We start from the raw sequence: 18,169 nt of genomic DNA, 5'->3' as shown, positions 1-18,169 counted from the left end.
TGAATGTTCCCAGCGCTATTTCTTGTACCTTTTTATTGACAACGCGGGGGTAGAGGGACCGCCCGAGTACGGAAGTACTGTCGTATGGAGTACTATGGAATAGTCAGTACTATTCGGTACAATTATGCTCAATCATTCATAACTTGGATAAACCCCACACTGGCAGGTTGGATCGCCCCGCAAACTGATTCTCCAGTCTTCTTCTGTCCTTCCGACGGTCGTCAGCTACGTTTGCCTGGTGGGGGTTTGCGCCTACAGCATCAATCTTCGCTGTACCAAAAAGTGAAGCTCTGCCCTGGACAACTAAAACATCCTCGATCAGCTACTATTCTCAATTCTTCCAGAGGAACCACCACGATCGCATTGTTTAAAGTACTTGGATCCTCAGCATTGCGATCAGTTCAAGCAGGTCAACTGTGTAGTTGCTGTCGCAACCCCCCTCCGCCCATCATGGCGTCCAATCCCTACGAAGGTGAAGCCGCTCGCAGCCTCCAAGAGTGTTTGTAGGAATGCTGATCTCTGACACGATGCAAGTCGAGCACAATATCAAGGCTCCTACAAACCCGCCCCACCGCCGCCGTCCCGACATGTCCTCCTTCACATCACACCTACACACCATCTCTCGCGATGCCGGTTCCACCACCACATCCACACACCACGCCGGCCCGACTCCGGTCGATGCGGCCGCGCTCTTCTCCATGGTGCAAGAGCAGATGGCCACGCTCGCCAACTCGGCCCCCTCGGACACGAACCGCGACTTTCTCGTCTCCCTCATCGACATGCTGCGCTCCGATGTTGACAACCCGCCCGACGAGATCAAGGGCGTCACCCAGGAGTACCTCGACACCCTGGAGCGCGTGCCCAAGAAGAGCCTCAAGGACGACAGCTGCCCTATTTGCGCCGAAAAGTACATGGACGACCCCTACCCCTTGGTCGTTGAGCTGCCTTGCCACGGCTCGCATCGCTTCGACCTCGAGTGCGTGGGCCCTTGGCTGCAGAGCAAGGGCACTTGTCCTCTGTGCCGCAAGGACCTGACAGAGAAGAAGAAGGCCCCCGTCATTGTAGAGGATGACGAAGAGGACGATATGGACGGTCTTTATGGCTGATTTTTCATACAAGCATGTTAGTCGGTTGGTTGGTTTATGAATTTATTGAAAAGGCGTTTTACCGGTTCAAGGCTGAGACGCAATACATACCCATTCGCAAGCAATATGTATTATATGGAGCAAAGAGTCACACCTAAACAAATGGGTTGTCGCTCACTGGAACTCTCTCAAAGGATTTGTCATGATTTCTTGCTATGCTTTTGAATTCTCAAAACCTGAAACATGATTAAACCGAAGCCAAACTCCAAAAGACATGCAGCCTCGTAGCTGTAGAGACAGAGGCCGTCGTCTATTCTGCTCTGTGGTAAGGATATTGCGAGTCTGGTTGATAGCCGGATGATGGGAATCCCATGTCAAAATCCTGCCTTGTACCTCAAAACCGCCCTCTGCACCAGTCCTTGATCCCCTAGACCTTCTTTCCCTTGGGCGGGCTACCATGGCCGCTGCTCTTCTTCTTGCCGCCATGCGTCTTGTCTTCGCCAGGGTGCTGGCCGGCCTTAGCGAAGCTCTCGTCGGCCGGGCTGTTTTGCAGCGGGTTATTTGCGCCCTCTGTGGGCGCTTGGCCTGCTGTATCCTTTTCCGCCTCGGGGCTCGTCTTGTGCCGGTTGAAGGCAGCGTCCGTGTTGGCCGCGGCCTGGTCGTCGCTGCCCGACTCCGTATACTCGTGGGTCGTGGGCTTGAGTGACTCCCTGTCCTGGCTGTCCTTGTAGGCCATGCGGGCGGGACGGTGCGTTTGGAATCTCCGCACGCTGCTGCTCACGAGAGGGGAGGATATGCGAGCGGCTGCCGGAGTGCGCAAGGCGCTGCGGAGGGGTGTGAGAGCCGACATGATGTTTTGTTAATTGTATAAAAGATGTCCCCGGACTTGCTTTCAGTAGTGGTGATGGTGGAACAATCAGTAAAGATGTATTCTTGCGATTATCTCGGTGGGAAGAAACCTAAAGTTTGTGTTATGTAGGATTTATTGGAGAAGCTCGAGCAGATTTGACGACATCCAAAACATTCCACCGGGCAAGTGCCCATTCATCATCACTCTCGTTCATAATAAGGTGACGGTAACAAACGCTATTGTGACGTCAGACTATTCCATAAAGAGCTGCAGCTGGCCATAGCTCCACCTTTGTATATCTATATATGCAGAAGCTCAATCCCCGAAAAGGAATTGACGAATGAAATATCCCGGTATAATTATGCATTGGGGATATACAAAGTTTAGACGCCTGACCTTGCTGGCTAGGTAGGTATTCAGGTCAGAGTTTCACAAGTTGAAGCCAGAAGCCATTCACGCTTGATCTTTCACTCAAAGCGGTTACTGATAAATACGTTTCCATCATGCACTCACAAACGCCAGTGCGATGCATCGAGCATAGCGGAATCACGTCAACCACTCTGATTGAGTCTCGGGTTCATATGTGTGTAAAAAGTGAATATATCTTCATGCCGCTCATCTAGGTGCGCTACCTAGCACACGAAGTTTATGCTAGTTCAACGGTGGATCGACCGTAGCCTTCGAATCCAGCAACCGATTGCTTTACCAGTAAGCTCGCTCAATAGACTACCACAAATAACGGAATCTAGAAATCTTTTTGAATGCTTGTTATTAGAAAGGAGTTTTCTCTGTAAGAATTAAAAGAAAAATTGAGCTGTAAATTCATAGATCACTTGAATATACTGAATTGAAAACGGTGCACTTCAAGCAGAAATTTGGAGAGACGGCCGGTTTCGTACTACGTACAAGCCCTTGCGTGGCTGTCCTTGAGTTTAAAGAATGAACCTTGTCCCGGCCCACCAAAGTCGAGTTTAGTCGCTACCTTGGTGCCCTGCTTTGGAGTCAAAACAACTAGGATCAAGCGTGCGACCACCGGAATAAGCTTGTCTGCTTTTGGTGTTGGTTTCGAAAAGGGAGGGGGGGAAAAATTAACGACAGGCTCATGAGAATGCACATCCCCATACGCGCGCAGTGTTGACTTGGTATGGGAATGCTATATTGTTGCCAGATACACTAGGAGACACTCTCGATTGAGGCCATTATCAACAAGTATGCCAGCAGACGCTGAGGCGGAAGCACCTCCATTATCACGATGGAGATACAAGACAAGGAGCCTCGAGAAGCCCAAGTATAAGACAGAAAAGGAGTGCATGGCCAGCGACGACCCGCGAGATCTTACGGCGTTTGTTGTCGACTACATACGACAGTATGGCAAGGCGAATTCTCAGGACATCTTGGCTCTAAGTGATGCAAGTCTGCCTCTTATCCTTTGACTCCTGTCCTGTGCCTCCGATCCTTTTTTCTTCTTCTCCTTCCATTTCACTGAATACTGACTTATTCGCAACAGAACCTTGTACGTCTCATCAAGTTGAAGAATACCGGTAGCGCATTCTATCCAAAACTACCCGATTTCACCGTTCATCGCCAGGAGCGTGCCGTGGCTGCTGTAGCGTACATTATTCTCAAAGGCAAGGGATATCTTTACCATCAGCTCAAGACAAACGATTTAGTGCTAAAGTGCAAACTGCACCATCCACAGGGGACAATGAAGAGCCGTGTAAGCAATGTCGGGATGTAGGTCGAAGTAAAGGCCCATTCGAGACATGTCGTGCCGGTACGTCTACATGTGCTTGCTTGTTTGCTTCCGGCGCGCCTCAGTTGGAAAGCACAGTTTTACCAATAATTTATTATGCAGACTCGCAGCGCTTCAAGGGCGCATGTTTTAATTGCCATTACTCTGGTCGTAATGGTTCATGTTCCTTCCGGATCAGTGCGGAAGATGATGGAGGTGAGTTTCTCAAAACTTTGCAATCTGACAAGTGTTTCCATGGGGTAAAATTTCATGCTATACTAAAAATCGTCATCATCTTTTAGGTACTTCCGAACCCCGTGAACCCAAGAGTCGCAAGCGTGCGCGCGTGGAGACAAGAGACGAAGATGACAATGATAACGACGACTCCGACTCTGTCATCGTGGTGCGACAAAGACCCGCCGCCGCCGCCGCCGCTGCCGCCAGACCTGAGGGATCCGTTGCCAGACGTCCTATCGTCACCCGGGATTATATTATAAATGCAACCACGCGTGATCTGGTATGTACCGTAAAAGTCCTTATACGCTACTCATATCTTCCAAATATACTGAAATCACCATGTCCAGGAGGTGTGGAAGAATTGGATCGAGCATGAGTTGGATCAACGAAGTACTACTCTACCTGGCAAGTATTATTTCGTCATTTTCTTCACTTCTGTGGCCACGTGCGGGTGCTATATATCCAAGGCGAGTATATACACATGTATCCTGCAATATTGCTGCTTATATGAGGGTCCTGTATTGACTAATTGTGCTTAGGCCAATGGTAAAAGAGCTTTGATACAACGAAGAACACGCTACAGCAAGCGCGACATGTTGGAGCACATGTTTTCGAGAATCAAAAAGATAGATGATATTTCCAGAGCACATCATATACTCAAAGATTGTTTGTATATTTCCGGTATCCCATTGGATATGGTAACATTCACATTCACATTCACATAACTTCCAGCGCATTGCCATTGATCGCCATCATGGACAGCATATCTTCATAAATTCATTATCCCCACGCTAAAAGAACAAAACGAGCCACTAGTAAAAAAAGCCAGACTGCTATACTGTGGCGGATTATCATACTTTCATCCATGACTTTGCTTTACATTTCCGCCTTGGACTCCTTGGCCTCTTGGCCCCGAGTCTGGGCTTCCGTGACGTAGCTCTTAAAGTCCTTGACGCTGATACCCTTCTGGAAGAGCTCGTCCAGCTCCTCGTAGCTTCGTCCGGCGGTCTCGACTTGGTAGAAGTATAGATAGATGATGCACAGAACGCCGAGGCCGCCGTAGATGAATGCAGTCTTCGCTCCGAGGTTCGCCTGATCGGGATTGAAAACATATGGGATAACGAAAGCCCAAAGGGTGTAGATCTGCAAATATTCAAGTTAGAAAAAAAAAATTGGGGGCAGGAGTGGCGTAGAGTTGAGTACTCACAATGTACTGAAGGGCAACACCGAGGGATATGGTCTTGGCTCGAAGCTTGGACGTGGCAACCTCGGTGAGCAGGGTGTAAGCGGTGGCGCCAATGGTGATGTTGTAAAAGAAATTGTAGATCAGAATCATGGCCACCGATCCCTTGATGGCGCCATCAGAGCCTTGGACGGCGAGTCCCGCACAGATCATGAGGATCACGGTGACGATAACGGTACCCCAGACCGTCAATGGGCGACGGCCGACCTTGTCAACCAGGAACCACGAGATGATGTTGCCAGCCATGCTCATACCATGCTGGCCAATCTGGAGCTTGAAACTGTCCTCGGTGCTGTATCCGGCCAACTGAATATAGTACGTTCCGTAAGCAGCGATGAAGTACACGCCACCGAGAGCCTGAATCGAGAGAGGTGCAATCGCGATGATTGTGCGGCGGAGGTTGGACTTCTTGAAACACTCGAGGTAGCTGGCACCCTCCGTCTCCTTCTTGGACTGCTCTAGAGTAATCTTCATCTGAGAGATCTTCTTGGTCACTTCAAAGTCGCTGAAGCCCAGCCTACGGAGAGAGCGACCCGCCTTCTCCGTCTTGTCGACGCTGGTGAGCCACATGGGCGACTCAGGCATGAAGAACATGAAGAGAGCACAAATACCGGCAAAGCCAAATTGCGCACAGAATACTGATCGGTATGCCCATCTCGACTCGAATGCACCGGTGAAGTTGACAATGATGGCGGCAGTCAGGGGACCGATGGTGAACATGAGCGCGCTCAAACAGGTAAGGAATCCACGCAAAGCTAGAGGAACGATCTGTGACTGTTAGCAATTGTTGTTTTATATTCGTGAGCCATTTTTGGAGTCTACTTACCTCTCCAACGTAGGCCAGTGCCACTGTCAAGATGATTCCAGTTGTGAATCCATTCAGGAACTTGCCTCCAAAGAACATTTCGTTGGTGGTCGAGATGAATTCCAGGGCAATGGCGGCAAAGGAGACGAGGATGGATCCAATAAGCACTGGCTTGCGACCAAACTTATCGGCAAGAGGAGATGCGCCAAAGGTGCCAACGATAGTGCTGGCCAAAGGGGCACCGCTGAAAGCACTCTGCCATTTTGTATCCAGAACGTAAGAGCCCTCGTATGCGTGTCCAAAATCCTTTCGAAACTCGGGAATACTCAAGACCATGCCAGAAGCCTGGTTCTCGAAACTGACGAGAAGACAAGTGAAGAGTGCATAGAGACACCAGGCAAATACCTTGGGCTGCTTGCGAATAGCACCAATGGCACTCAACTCGTGTTCCTCCTGGTTGGCGGCGTGGCCAGCATCATCGTCGACGTGCTCAGCCCAGACATCTTGTGTCGAGCCGTGCTTGTTGACAACATCATCCGACATGATGGGTATAAAGATAGGACACAAGAACCGTTGTGCTAGTCTTAGTGTGATCAGACTGGGTCGAGACTCTGACTCGAACGAGCTCCTCTTGATCTGGGGAAGGAAATCTGGAGATCCGGGGTAGTAGAAATCCTTCTAGGACAGAGCTAGACAGTCCTGTTTTATACATCTTTGCTTCGCACGAGCATTTCCAGGTTCAGCAAAACGCCTTCTGAGGGCTTAGTCCTGCCCTGATCTGCTCCATGATCCATCCATTGTTCAAGAGCCTCGACCGTTTCGACCCGCAGTCGGTTAAGGGAACCCCATACGACCTGGAGGCCATTGCCAGGACATGGTCACGGCACTCGTCTACCGGGGTAAGTGTGGAGGCTGCTGAGGTGGGATCTCCACACACATACATCCAATGCAGACAAGTAGTTACAGACTATCGGGCCAGAGGCTGGCAAGGGCTGGCTCTATCGAACGAGCATGAACAGGTGAACTGGGAAATCTAACTTGGTTAGGGATCCCTCGGCCAGACCCCGGCACCTTTATGGTATAGCAGTTCCGATATTCACCCGTGGAAGAAGAAGCCATCGCGAGTGAGCATGTTGCGAAGGCGCATGATTCTCTAACCCCTCCATATGTTGGTGGTGACCTGCTTGTTCTGGGTTTCAGACGACAAAGTCGGCAGTTGTAGTACCGAGAAATCTTTGTAGACTTTTTTGGAGAATTCTTTTTGGGGCCTCCTTCTGGTGCTATCCACTGCCGACACGATGGAAGGAAACAGACACGACCAGGGCGCTATCCCATACTTAAGACGGCACTTCCGAAATTAGTGAAATGAGAACGTTGATCCTCAATTCCACTTTGTGAAGGCGCAGCTTTTGATTCATGAAACATGCAATGAGCCATCATCATGATTCGGGTGACAGGCAGGCAGGCAGTCAGCAAGGAATTTCTCACATTATCCCAGGAATTTGGGTCGGTACTCCTCGCTCGATAGCCGACCCAGGCCACTCGCAGTAAGAAGTGCGGAGAGCAGCAATGAGACAGATGCGGGGGAGAAATGCGCGGTCTGTGGGGTCTTCCCCGGCGTCACGGCGCTGGGAATGGCATCCTCGTCTTTTTTCATAGGTCATGTGAGCCTCTTAGGCCTTCATCACATCCGAAGATCAGCCAACCGCTCCTATCCCAGGGCTGTGAGAAGCGGATATGGCAACGACTGGGCTGAAATCGGGCCTGCTGGAAATGTTGCCTCATTCGTCCTTGTCATCTGTGCGGCTGAGTGACAAGTCGGCGGTTTGTGGGCGGTTCGAACGGGTGATTCAGAAAAATCTCGACTTATTTGGTTGCTGGGATGGTGGAAATAGTTCCGAAGACCTTCCCCAGATTTCTCTTGGATGATCCCGAGGTCGTGGCTTTTGCGTGGACAGTGGGGCCCTGGGGGGATGCCCGTCAAGACCCAAAACCTCTCGGGCCCATAATTTCCCCAAGAAATGCGACTTCCACCCCCCAGTCTAGCAGCTCAGAACGGAATAAACACTCACAATGACGCACCATCCAATTGAACCCCAGCATTCGTCTGCAAAACAGGGATGTGGCCTTGATACCCGTGCCGATCGAGCTCCGTCAATTGTTTAGAACCTGAAAGTTTAGAATAAGTTTGTATTTCACATGATGGGTTACATTACATATTTTTACAGGACGTCAAAGGCAGTGCGATTCGTCCAGAAGACACCTTGGTAATGGCCTGGCATTGTAGATATCTAGGAAGTAGCATTGACTAAACTTGGCACTCATTCTCTCGACTATAGCCCGTCTATCGAGTCATTGTTGGTCATTCTATGCTCTTCGTCTTCCTCCTCCTCTGCCTCTTTTGTTGTCACTGCAGCCTCTGGTTGTGTTTGAATCAGTCTCAGTCTGCTGCTGCATATAGCGATGCTCTACTTTCGGCCTGGCGGTATGCTCAGCTGCGCGTCCGTGCCTCTTTGCTTGATCACTCAGACGGCACAAAGCCACGAGCCCAAGCTAATCAGTCACTATTCACTTCCGCCATTTGGCATTTTGATGGTGCTTTGAATACATGCGCCTGATTTCCTCACGGACAACTTCTGGCTAGATCTGTTACGGGGTATAGTTCCCGTTGAAGATTGGACCGCGTTGTTAGTTAACCTCTGACAGATTCCGTATCGAGTTCTTGACTTCCGATGTGTGGGGCAAGTTCGGAATCCGTATACGGTGTACCACAACCAATCAAGGCTGCCTTGCCATCGTGAACCCAGTCGCCAGGCGCTTCTGGGATATTTCGCGAAGAGCCCATGATTCCTTTCGCTAGATCCGGTTGATTCTCGGATACGCCAATGTGGATCAGAAACGCCCGCCGAGGTTTTGAGTTCTTGAACTCGTGGCATTCGCAGCTAGTACGCCCAGCTGGCCCAGCTAGCAACTACCCCTACCCTCGCTTTGAGCCGGGTGGTTCAAATTGCCGCATTTGGCCATGAGCACGAACGTATCCCGTATTGAAAGGGAGGCAGCAAGACGTTACCGCCTCGTGGTTGTGCACGGTTTTTCTTGGTTTGGCGAGAGTCTCATGGAATGATCTGGCTCTCCATCTGTGCTGCCATGCCGCTATATCTGCCATGACCCGACCAGCTGGTAGTCATTCGATAGTTGGCTAGCCCGGCGAGTCGGTTTCATGCCTTGTCGTCAAGACGCGAACTCGATATAGGTCGAATCTCATACTAGAAACCACTATCATGCACCGCGCTATACATAGTATTCTCTAGAAGGACTAGGTATGGCGGGTGAAAGATGGAGCAGCATTGTCTCCCAGGCGCCTCACCGCTGAAGCTACAGGAGGCTAGCACTACTCATGATCCACGTGAGGCAAGCGAATGACTTGACGAACGCAGCTACCCATACTTAGGATAGATATATGGTAAAAGCTTCTTTGACCTTTTTAAAAATGGTCTGATACATGTCCATTCAATCCATTTGTCTCCTTGTCGATTTGTAGTGATCTGACCATTCCGAGTCTGATGGCTAGACTAGATCCATAGCCATGCGTCCACAGAAAGCGTGGCTGGTACAATCAAGTCAATTCATGTGCCATGTAAAATTATTGGATACACCTTATAATATCAAACTGCACCAAACATGAAACATTTTTGAATATAAACATTTCCTCCTACATCATTAGGAAATGCAAGTGCCCAACATAGTAAAAATGGCTCGTCAATTACTTGACAGCGTCCCTCCTAGCCTCTTGATGGGCAGTTCTGCAAGTTGCCTGGGTCAACGTGAGTTATGTGAAATGAGCTGCTTCAACCCTCGGAATATGTTCGCACCATGAATAACTGATGAGGCTACATTTCTTCATCATCACAGACATATATTGCACGTGATGGCGGCTCTCACACTTTTATCGGCGCCTCATGGTGGTAAACCTTCTTTCGTGCAGCAAACTAAGCCCCGATGGATATACCCGACGTCGGGAGTCGGGAGTTAGGTGGATACCCTCTGCACGCGTGGCATTGTACAATCCGATAGCACGTTATCTCGATAGCTATTGTTCCGCCAATGCCATTGCTCGGGCTGAATGGGCACCGAGCGCTTATAGAGGTCAGAGTAGACAAAACAAATACAAACTTGCAAGGAAATAAAAACCAAGGGAATAACATCTCAAACTTGCACTTCATATTCACCTATTTCCAAATACAGAGTTCAACTATAATCCCGACACTTTGTATTCTTTTCAGCAAAATGACTACTCTGACGGTACTATCCGATGAGGAGGCCAAGTCTCCCCTCATCTCGCTAAACCCAACCCACACCGTCGCCGATATCGACCCTCTGATCTATGGAGGCTTCACAGAGTAAATGGTGGTCTTGATCATATTTCCAAGCTCTTGACTGATTGTATGGATCCAGACACATGGGCCGGTGCATTTACGGTGGCATCTACGACCCAGACAACAAGAACGGCCTCATCACAGAGCAAGGGTACCGCAAGGACGTGATCGACTCTATTTTGGAGCTCAAGGTGCCGGTCATCAGATACCCCGGCGGAAACTTTGTGGCAACGTACCGGTGGCAGGATGGCATCGGACCTCGGGATCAGCGCCCCAAGCGCCCGGAGCTGGCGTGGCTCGGCGTCGAGTCCAACCAGTTTGGTACCGACGAGTTCATTGAGTGGTGCCGCATCGTCAAGACGGAGCCGTACATTTGCCTCAACATGGGCACGGGCACGCTGGAGGATGCACTTGCTTGGCTCGAGTACTGCAATGGCGACCGGGACACGCACTACGCCAACCTGAGACGAAAGAATGGCCACGAGGAGCCGTACAAGGTCAAGTACTGGGCTCTGGGCAATGAAATTTGGGGTCCATGGTAAGTGGTGTTCTCTATGATCAGGGTCTGAGGACTTCTGGCTAATAAAACCCAGGCAAGTAGAACAGGCCACCAAGGAAGACTATGCCAAAAAGGCAATCCAGTGGGCAAAGGGTGAGTCCGCTTCCGTCGTTGGCATAACCAGAAGTTTGACCAAGTGTAATAGCGTTGAAACTGCTTGACCCGTCCATTCAGCTTATTCTATGCGGACGTGACGGTGTTTCAGACTGGGACCGATATGTCCTCCAGCAATGCTCGCGATACATTGACATGCATTCGATCCATTTCTACCATGGTGACGCCAAGCACTATCCCAATATTTCAGGACCGTACGCCGCCGAGCGCGCCATCCAAATCACCTCATCCCTGATTGACCTCGCCCGGTGCGAGCTGGACCTGACCGAGTTCCCCGACTTTAGCCGCATCACTACAGCACCCAAGACGGCGCACCGGCCCAAAATCTGCTTCGACGAGTGGAACGTGTGGGACCCGATCCGGGCCCCCGGCGACAAGGGCGCCGAGGAGCTGTACAACCTGTCGGACGCGCTGGCCGTGGCCATTTGGCTCAACATTTTCATCCGCAACGCCCGCGACCTGGGCATGGCCACCATTGCCCAGAGCGTCAACGTTATTAGCCCGCTCATGACCTCGCCCACGGGCATCACCCGCCAGACCACCTACTGGCCGCTCCTGCTCTTCTCGCGCTACATGCACGGCAAGACGGTCGCCGTCCACGTCCGCGCCGGCGTCTACACGGGCGAGACGAACCCCAAGTGGATCCAAAGTACCGTTGATATCCCCAAGCTTGATGTCAGTGCCGCCCTCGATGGCGAGTGGCTCAACGTTGCCGTTGTCAATGTGGACGAGGAGCACAGCTACGAGACTGAACTATTCGGAGTAGCGCCAGCTTCTGGCGATATCCAGGTGTTCAAAGTCGGTGGAGAGAAATTCAACCTAAAGGATGTCAACAAGGAGGGCCAAGAGACGGTTTCGATTGTGGAAAGCACCTTGAAGGGCGAAAATGTAAAGAAGTTTGTCTTTGAAAGACACAGCTTTACCCTGCTGAGATGGAAGGTCTAAATGGCTGACAGAGGACTAATACACCTAGCCAGCATGATTATAGTCGCAGCTGCACGAGTTCAAATCAATGCTCAAATGACTAATGAAATTGTTCATTGGAAATCATGCATGGTTTATTGTGATATGTATATTCATTTACATTCAATCAGTTGGCAGGCTTGACAATCACCCTAGGCTCAAACATTGCCTGAAAGTTGTTTTGCTTGACAAACCAAGCATTGACCAGTTGCCACTCTTCGTTCGGGTCCTTGAAGCGCAGCTATAATGAAGTCAGTCATTGGGGTTCCGCTGATTTATAGTCAAAAGAATAGATTCTCTTACCTCGAAGCGTCGCAGCAGGCTGGGCACGAGCTTGTAGATTTCCAAGAGACTGATATTCTTGCCAAGACACGTCCGGGATCCCATGCCAAAGTGGAACATCATACCGTTCATTTCCTTGACCCTCTTCTCGTCCTCTTCTCTTGCCGCGCCCGTCAAGGATTCGTCAACCAGCCAGCGCTCCGGTCGGTAGACGTCCACATCCTGGCCGAATATCTCTGGCCGGCGGTGAATGATCCAAGCCGAGCAACCCACAATGGTGCCGCCCTTGACAAAGTGTCCCGCAATCTCGGCGCCCTGCTTGGGCACGATGCGCTCCAGAGGCAGACCGGCCGCCGGGTGCAGCCTGAATGCCTCCTTGATACAGGCGTCGAGATAGGTCAGCTTCTGCGCCTCGTGCCAGGTGACGAGACCAGACTCGGAGTCGCTAAAGCCGCCGGCGCGGCCAAAGTCATCAATCTCGGCGCGGAGGCGGTCCAGGGCGGCGGGCTGGCGCAAGAGGTAGTAAAAGACGGCGGCGAGGGAAATGGCCGTCGTCTCGCTGCCCGCAAACGCCATGGACACGGCCATGGTCTGCACCAGGGCGTCGGACATGAAGTCGGGGCGGGCCTCGCGCGCTGCTAGGAACTTGGACAGCAGGTCTGGCGACTTGACTTCGATCTTGGCGTCGGATACGGGCAGAAGAGGCTGCTTCTTGGAGCCGTCGGCGTTGAGCTCGGCGCCTAGACGCTCCGCCATGCGTGCTCGTGCGAAACGTGCCACTGGAAAGGTAGAGTCGACCAGACCCCATTGAGACAGCTTGAGGTAGAGAGGGTTCTTGAGGAAGAGTAAATCGAGAAAGGGAATTTGCCCAATCTAGAAACAATGAGTGACTTTACCACAGAATAGTAAACAGGGCACGTGATAAAGTAGTTTCTTACCGGAGCCACATAGAGGAATAGCTTGGTCAAGTAGGTAATAATGCCATCAATATCCTCATTCTTCTCAATGAAACCATGTCGTTTGCTATAGGTGATCTCTCCAATCACATCAAAAGCGTAAAATTGCAGCCAGCGTGTAAAGTCACAGCCGTCAATATTATTTGCAAACAGTTTCTCCGTCTGGTCGAGGAACAGCTTGGTAGTGTTGTCTACAAAGGGCTCGTATTGCACTAATGCTGACATGCTAAACGCTGCATTGACAGATCTGCGGAACGAGGAGTGGAAATCATTGTCGGTTGTGCTGAATAGGGAAGCGAGACGGTGCCCCTTGACTACTGATTGTTGGACAATGTAAAAGTCCGACTGTATCTCCAGAGTAAGCCGCTGTTCTTGTTACATCCCAGACTCTACGTACCTTGATGAAGCCTTTATTGAGTCCGTATATGGTTTTCAAGGCTTTCGGGTCGGCAAAGGAAAGTGTGTTTGGACCGATACGCACAACATCTCCATATTTGGCGTGGAGTTGCTGGTGAGTGACCTCTGGTCTCTGCTTATACACATCCCAGAACCTCCATAGGTCGGTGATCGAAGCTAGGAATGGTCCTGGATATTTGTAAAGTCCACGTTGAAATCGATTCGTGACAAGCCATGCCAAGGTCAGAACGACTGACAGTGGCAGCCAATATTGAGTCAGGATACTGACTATCAGTGAGTCTTTGACGGAATGCATCGTTGCTAGGCTGTCAAGTTGCCAGGGTTGTTGAAACCCTGTTGTATATATGACAGATAGCGTTGAGAGATGTCGTGAATAGAGGTTGCCTATTTGTGTTGTCGTAGAACCCGAGTGGAATCAAGTAAATCGCGGTAGAGGAGACTAGTTATGGCACCCTACTTATCTACCTAAAGAGCCATGGCTTTATCCAAAGAATTGACAAGATCTGATCTAGAGGTCACGGGGGTCGGTATTCGGGATGGCGCATGAGGATTGTGGATAATGGTTTTACAAGTGTATAGACCCCACATGCCCAGAGGGCAGTTCCACCCTCGGCTTTATTTAACCTTTATAGATACGAAATGATTTTCTTTCTTTGTGTTAGTCTGGGTCGGCACATCTTGCTGCTCCATCAGATTTGTCTTCGAGTCAAGCCCATCCACGTAGACGAAAAAAAAAATGACAAAAGTCAGGGTTTGGGCTGTTGGCACGTCTAACCATGAGCAACCACCAATCTTTGTGTGTGCAAAAAAGGTGACAGTCATGATGTCAAATATAGCCCAAAGGAGGGTTCATTGTTATTTACGGTTTCAGTGGATGAAATCTGGCGGATCACCCCATGGGGCCGATGAGGGGGTGGGGCCAGATTCAAGGCGCGAACCCCCATGGTTGAAAGCGAGCCCCAAGTTTTGAGCTCTACAACGTCAGTAAACTCCCCCCCAATTGGACCACTTGGGACCTCCGGATGAGGCGTCTAGAGACCGGCAGCCGGGACACTACAACACGCAGATAGTGGGTGCACGCTAACTTATTGGTTTGCCGATTGCCGCGGCCACAACCAAAGAGCGTCGTTCGGCAGATTTTACCAGCCAATAAACGGTAGTCGGGTGGGACGTATGAGGCGCAACCAGCACAGGGCGGAGGAATATGTCAGACATTGGTCAACGTGGGGTTGGGACTTGACTTCGGGATATCTGACAGCTATTGGACGAGTCTTGATTGGCCACGAGCATGAGTAAGGGCAATTGATAGTCCTGGACACTCTGAGTATCTGCCGCGACCCTTTGCCTACCAAGCTCGGGACAGCAGGCACACGATTCGGTCTCGGCGTCGTCATTTTCTAGAACAAAGTATACGTGGTCGACATATATGCATAACATACATGGGGAGCACCGTCTTATGTAATGCCCCAAAATAATGTCATCTCTGTCAAGTACCAGAGGTCATGACATGTGCAAGGCAAAAACACTGGACTTTAAATCTTTCAAGGTCTCGGTAGATATTGTGAAAAGCCATGGTGGTTGGGCTAAGGGCAACACCAAAGGCCTGATTAAGTAAAATATGCATGGATGCCACAAATGTTTACTATTCATTGATGAGGATATGCTAATTTGTTCAAAGTACGGACAGCTTGTTTGCGACCGATATCATTGCCTTATATCCTGCTATTGCCGGATCTTTGGTCCACCCAAAGACTGACCGTATCAACATTATGCGTCCGTCTTCCACTCAAAGATATTCTCGAGACCATCGACACCACTCTTGTCGCCAACATCGAGATATCCACAGATGCGGCCAAGCGGATCCCACTTTTTCCTGATTTCCATCAATTTCTTGCCATTCTCGTCGGACCAGAACTTGGTCCGTCTGTGTTGAAAGTCGGAATCACCGAGGTAGCTGCCCACCGCTTTTCGCTCAATGCTTCGCATATTGCTGTGGACCCAGTTTGTGCAACGCTCATCATCCTTGGCGTCTTCCCAAATGGTGTACAGCGCAAAGTAGTGATCCGAGTGCATGCTGAGTGCCATGTCGGGCAGGGGACGCCTAGACGTAGGATTCATGGCAAAGTAGAGGGCAAATGCCTTTTTGCTTGGTAATGTTGTAAAGGCAGATTCCAGGACGGCAGGAACATCTGCGTCATTCTCGATATACGCATTCTCGCTGCAGTAACGATGCCCATCTGGATTGGCCGCTCCTTGTCTTGTATAATGCTCCTCTAGAGTCGTTGGCTGGCAGAAGGCGTCGACCACAATGGCGCCACTAGGTCTGGACTCATGAATGGGTCTCAGAGCTGCCTCTGCCTCTGCCTTGTCCTTTTTGAAGGCTGTGAACCCGGCGACGATATGGATCTCATCCGACCCGGGCGGATACAAGGCAACAGAGACAATTTCCAGACTCTCATCTGCCGTCGGACACACCTTAATACCACTTTAGTTACTTTGCTTGGACCGAATGACCAAAGTCGACTTACATCAATCACCCATTGCAGGACCTTTTTGTACTCTGAAATGGGATAGAGGTATGTCGAGTCAAACATCTTTAGCATAGGGCGAGTGCGCAGGTGGAATTTCGTTATCACTGCAGGGAAGCCTGCAACAAGAACATTAGTATTTTGGCATCAGAAAGGATGTGATCAACAATGTTGTACCTGGACCACCACCCCGCGCAGCCCAAAATAGATCTGCATTCTCCTGTTCATCACAGTGAAGCTCTCGACCGTCGGCGGTAACAACATCGATGGCGGCAATCTGCTCGCATGCCCAACCCCAATTCTGCAAAAGGTCAGCTTACCATTAGATACAAGACGAATCGGGTGGCCAAACCTTGCAATTCCAGCCCATACCGCCCTGCAGAAGGAAACCACCCAGCCCAACATCAGGACAGTGTCCACCAGCAAACATTCGACCCCTTTCGTTGAGGAATTTGTTGAGCACGCGACCAGTGTAACTAGTCGAGCAAGAGACAATTTGCGTCGCCTCGTCGTAGTGAAGCTCTCTCAGGTTTCCCAGGTCGATCAAGATGGCCTCGTCTCGCACGCTCCATCCTGCCCAGCTGTGGCCGCCGCTACGCACCGAGACGCGAGCATTTTCTTGAATGGCTCTTTCGACGGCCTCCTTGATGTGTGCCGATGTGGTGGCTTGTACGACAGCCTTGGGCCGTCTGGTCAAGTCGCGTCTCTCATTGAAGACACGCCCCCAAGCGGCCTCGTGGAACTCTGCAGGGTCCGTCGAGTCCCTGTATACTATTGGGAGGGTGCTGGTGTTCAAGGCGTTGATATCACCCATGGCGTCTACTGTTGATAGGATGGTGGCGGAGGCGTGAAGAGGATGTTTTTCCGCACTTGACAGCTTAATTGCAGAATTCGATAGAATAGCTCATCACTTCGAGTTTTCATCAATATACAACTGGGCGTGCTCAATGTATATACACGGTTCGATGTCTCAATGCCAATCTGAAATAATATTCAGGGTCCACAACGTTTCGGGAGCGAGAACCCCGCATAACCCCACGTTCCGGCCGATTCAGGCGCATCGGCTCCTCATCCACAAGCTCTAATAGCGTCAAAAAAGACTTGTCTAGCGGATGAGTGGGCAAATAGTACATTTTCAATCGGGACCAGACAATTCCCCGTTGATATCGTAAGTTGGACCAGAAAACGGACCACAAATTCAGTCTTGTACAAGGGGTAGGAGGCTGTTCACTTCTCGGTTCATGTGTTGAGGCAAGGCCTTACCTAAGCGGAGCTTCTCTCAGCTATCACTGTTATATTTCGGAGACCATCCCCAAAAAGTTAGGCCAGTCACCCAGTGCCTTGCAGGGCAAAACTGGGGACCTTGGCTTCATACATACCTCCTAGTACACAGCAGGTCGAGCTCTGACAATACCTTAGGTAGTACTACTTGGTAGCTACTATGTCGTACAGGGCAAGTACTTGATCATCAGGGTCCTAGACTCCTGGCCATCCATTTGAATGCCCTCCCACTACCCGAAAGCCACCTTATCTACACTTTAGGGTCCACACATGTGACGGGAATTGCGCGTCACTTCAGCCCAGAGATTGATTGACAAAGGTTTGTCAGCATATGAGCTACGGAATGCAACTACATAAGTATGTGGAATCATTGCGGATGGATAACAAAGATCTCACCAAAGGGTGCAGGACTATACAGATGATGTGTTTAAGCTTTCCCTCACTTTGGCTCAATTATGTTGGCCCGCGACTACCACTAGATTCGTGTGACGGGAATTGACAGTTGGTGAGAGACTGTATCTGCCCGCCATATTTATAATTCGGTCCTTCTATCCTCAAATTAGATGGATTCATGGTAGGCCGAGAGCAGGTCGTTCTTCGTGGCAAGGTGACTAGTAACGGCTTTGAATTACCTTTGGTTCAACTCGAAGGCTGATATGCGTAATGCACCCCTACAACCACCAAGCCCATTGCGACTTTCCTGCTTTCTTTCTCTTCGTGTCGAATTTACCTCGTATTTCA

At 50.4% G+C, this 18,169-nt stretch overlaps 7 protein-coding genes across 7 annotated transcripts; 3 read left to right on the top strand and 4 right to left on the bottom strand.

Annotated features, from left to right (window-relative positions):
* Positions 1–450: 450 nt before the first annotated feature.
* PFICI_10085 (uncharacterized protein) lies at positions 451–1,106 on the top strand (the record flags this gene model as incomplete). Its single annotated transcript, XM_007838666.1, has 2 exons — positions 451–472; positions 535–1,106. The coding sequence occupies 2 exons, from the start codon at positions 451–453 to the stop codon at positions 1,104–1,106; spliced, it is 594 nt and encodes a 197-aa protein (XP_007836857.1).
* A 406-nt stretch (positions 1,107–1,512) lies between these two features.
* Positions 1,513–1,935, bottom strand: PFICI_10084 (uncharacterized protein; the record flags this gene model as incomplete). The annotated part of the gene is made up of 1 exon (XM_007838665.1): positions 1,513–1,935. One exon carries the CDS (start codon positions 1,933–1,935, stop codon positions 1,513–1,515), a length of 423 nt encoding a protein of 140 aa, XP_007836856.1.
* Positions 1,936–3,146: 1,211 nt separating this feature from the next.
* Positions 3,147–3,368, top strand: PFICI_10083 (uncharacterized protein; the record flags this gene model as incomplete). Its single annotated transcript, XM_007838664.1, has 1 exon — positions 3,147–3,368. The coding sequence occupies one exon, from the start codon at positions 3,147–3,149 to the stop codon at positions 3,366–3,368; it is 222 nt and encodes a 73-aa protein (XP_007836855.1).
* A 1,412-nt stretch (positions 3,369–4,780) lies between these two features.
* Positions 4,781–6,495, bottom strand: PFICI_10082 (uncharacterized protein; the record flags this gene model as incomplete). Its single annotated transcript, XM_007838663.1, has 3 exons — positions 4,781–5,047; positions 5,112–5,915; positions 5,974–6,495. 3 exons carry the CDS (start codon positions 6,493–6,495, stop codon positions 4,781–4,783), a joined length of 1,593 nt encoding a protein of 530 aa, XP_007836854.1.
* Positions 6,496–10,239: 3,744 nt separating this feature from the next.
* Positions 10,240–11,946, top strand: PFICI_10081 (alpha-N-arabinofuranosidase C; the record flags this gene model as incomplete). The annotated part of the gene is made up of 4 exons (XM_007838662.1): positions 10,240–10,352; positions 10,408–10,866; positions 10,922–10,980; positions 11,033–11,946. The coding sequence occupies 4 exons, from the start codon at positions 10,240–10,242 to the stop codon at positions 11,944–11,946; spliced, it is 1,545 nt and encodes a 514-aa protein (XP_007836853.1).
* A 145-nt stretch (positions 11,947–12,091) lies between these two features.
* On the bottom strand, positions 12,092–13,914 carry PFICI_10080 (uncharacterized protein; the record flags this gene model as incomplete). The annotated part of the gene is made up of 4 exons (XM_007838661.1): positions 12,092–12,205; positions 12,268–13,119; positions 13,185–13,547; positions 13,600–13,914. The coding sequence occupies 4 exons, from the start codon at positions 13,912–13,914 to the stop codon at positions 12,092–12,094; spliced, it is 1,644 nt and encodes a 547-aa protein (XP_007836852.1).
* Positions 13,915–15,386: 1,472 nt separating this feature from the next.
* Positions 15,387–16,961, bottom strand: PFICI_10079 (uncharacterized protein; the record flags this gene model as incomplete). The annotated part of the gene is made up of 4 exons (XM_007838660.1): positions 15,387–16,094; positions 16,148–16,266; positions 16,325–16,448; positions 16,500–16,961. The coding sequence occupies 4 exons, from the start codon at positions 16,959–16,961 to the stop codon at positions 15,387–15,389; spliced, it is 1,413 nt and encodes a 470-aa protein (XP_007836851.1).
* Positions 16,962–18,169: the final 1,208 nt, after the last annotated feature.

Source organism: Pestalotiopsis fici (genome assembly GCF_000516985.1).
Source record: "Pestalotiopsis fici W106-1 unplaced genomic scaffold PFICI_Scf_7, whole genome shotgun sequence".
NCBI lineage: Eukaryota > Fungi > Ascomycota > Sordariomycetes > Amphisphaeriales > Sporocadaceae > Pestalotiopsis > Pestalotiopsis fici.
The sequence above is the reverse complement of the archived record's forward strand: the minus strand, read 5'-3'. Positions and strand labels throughout refer to the sequence as shown.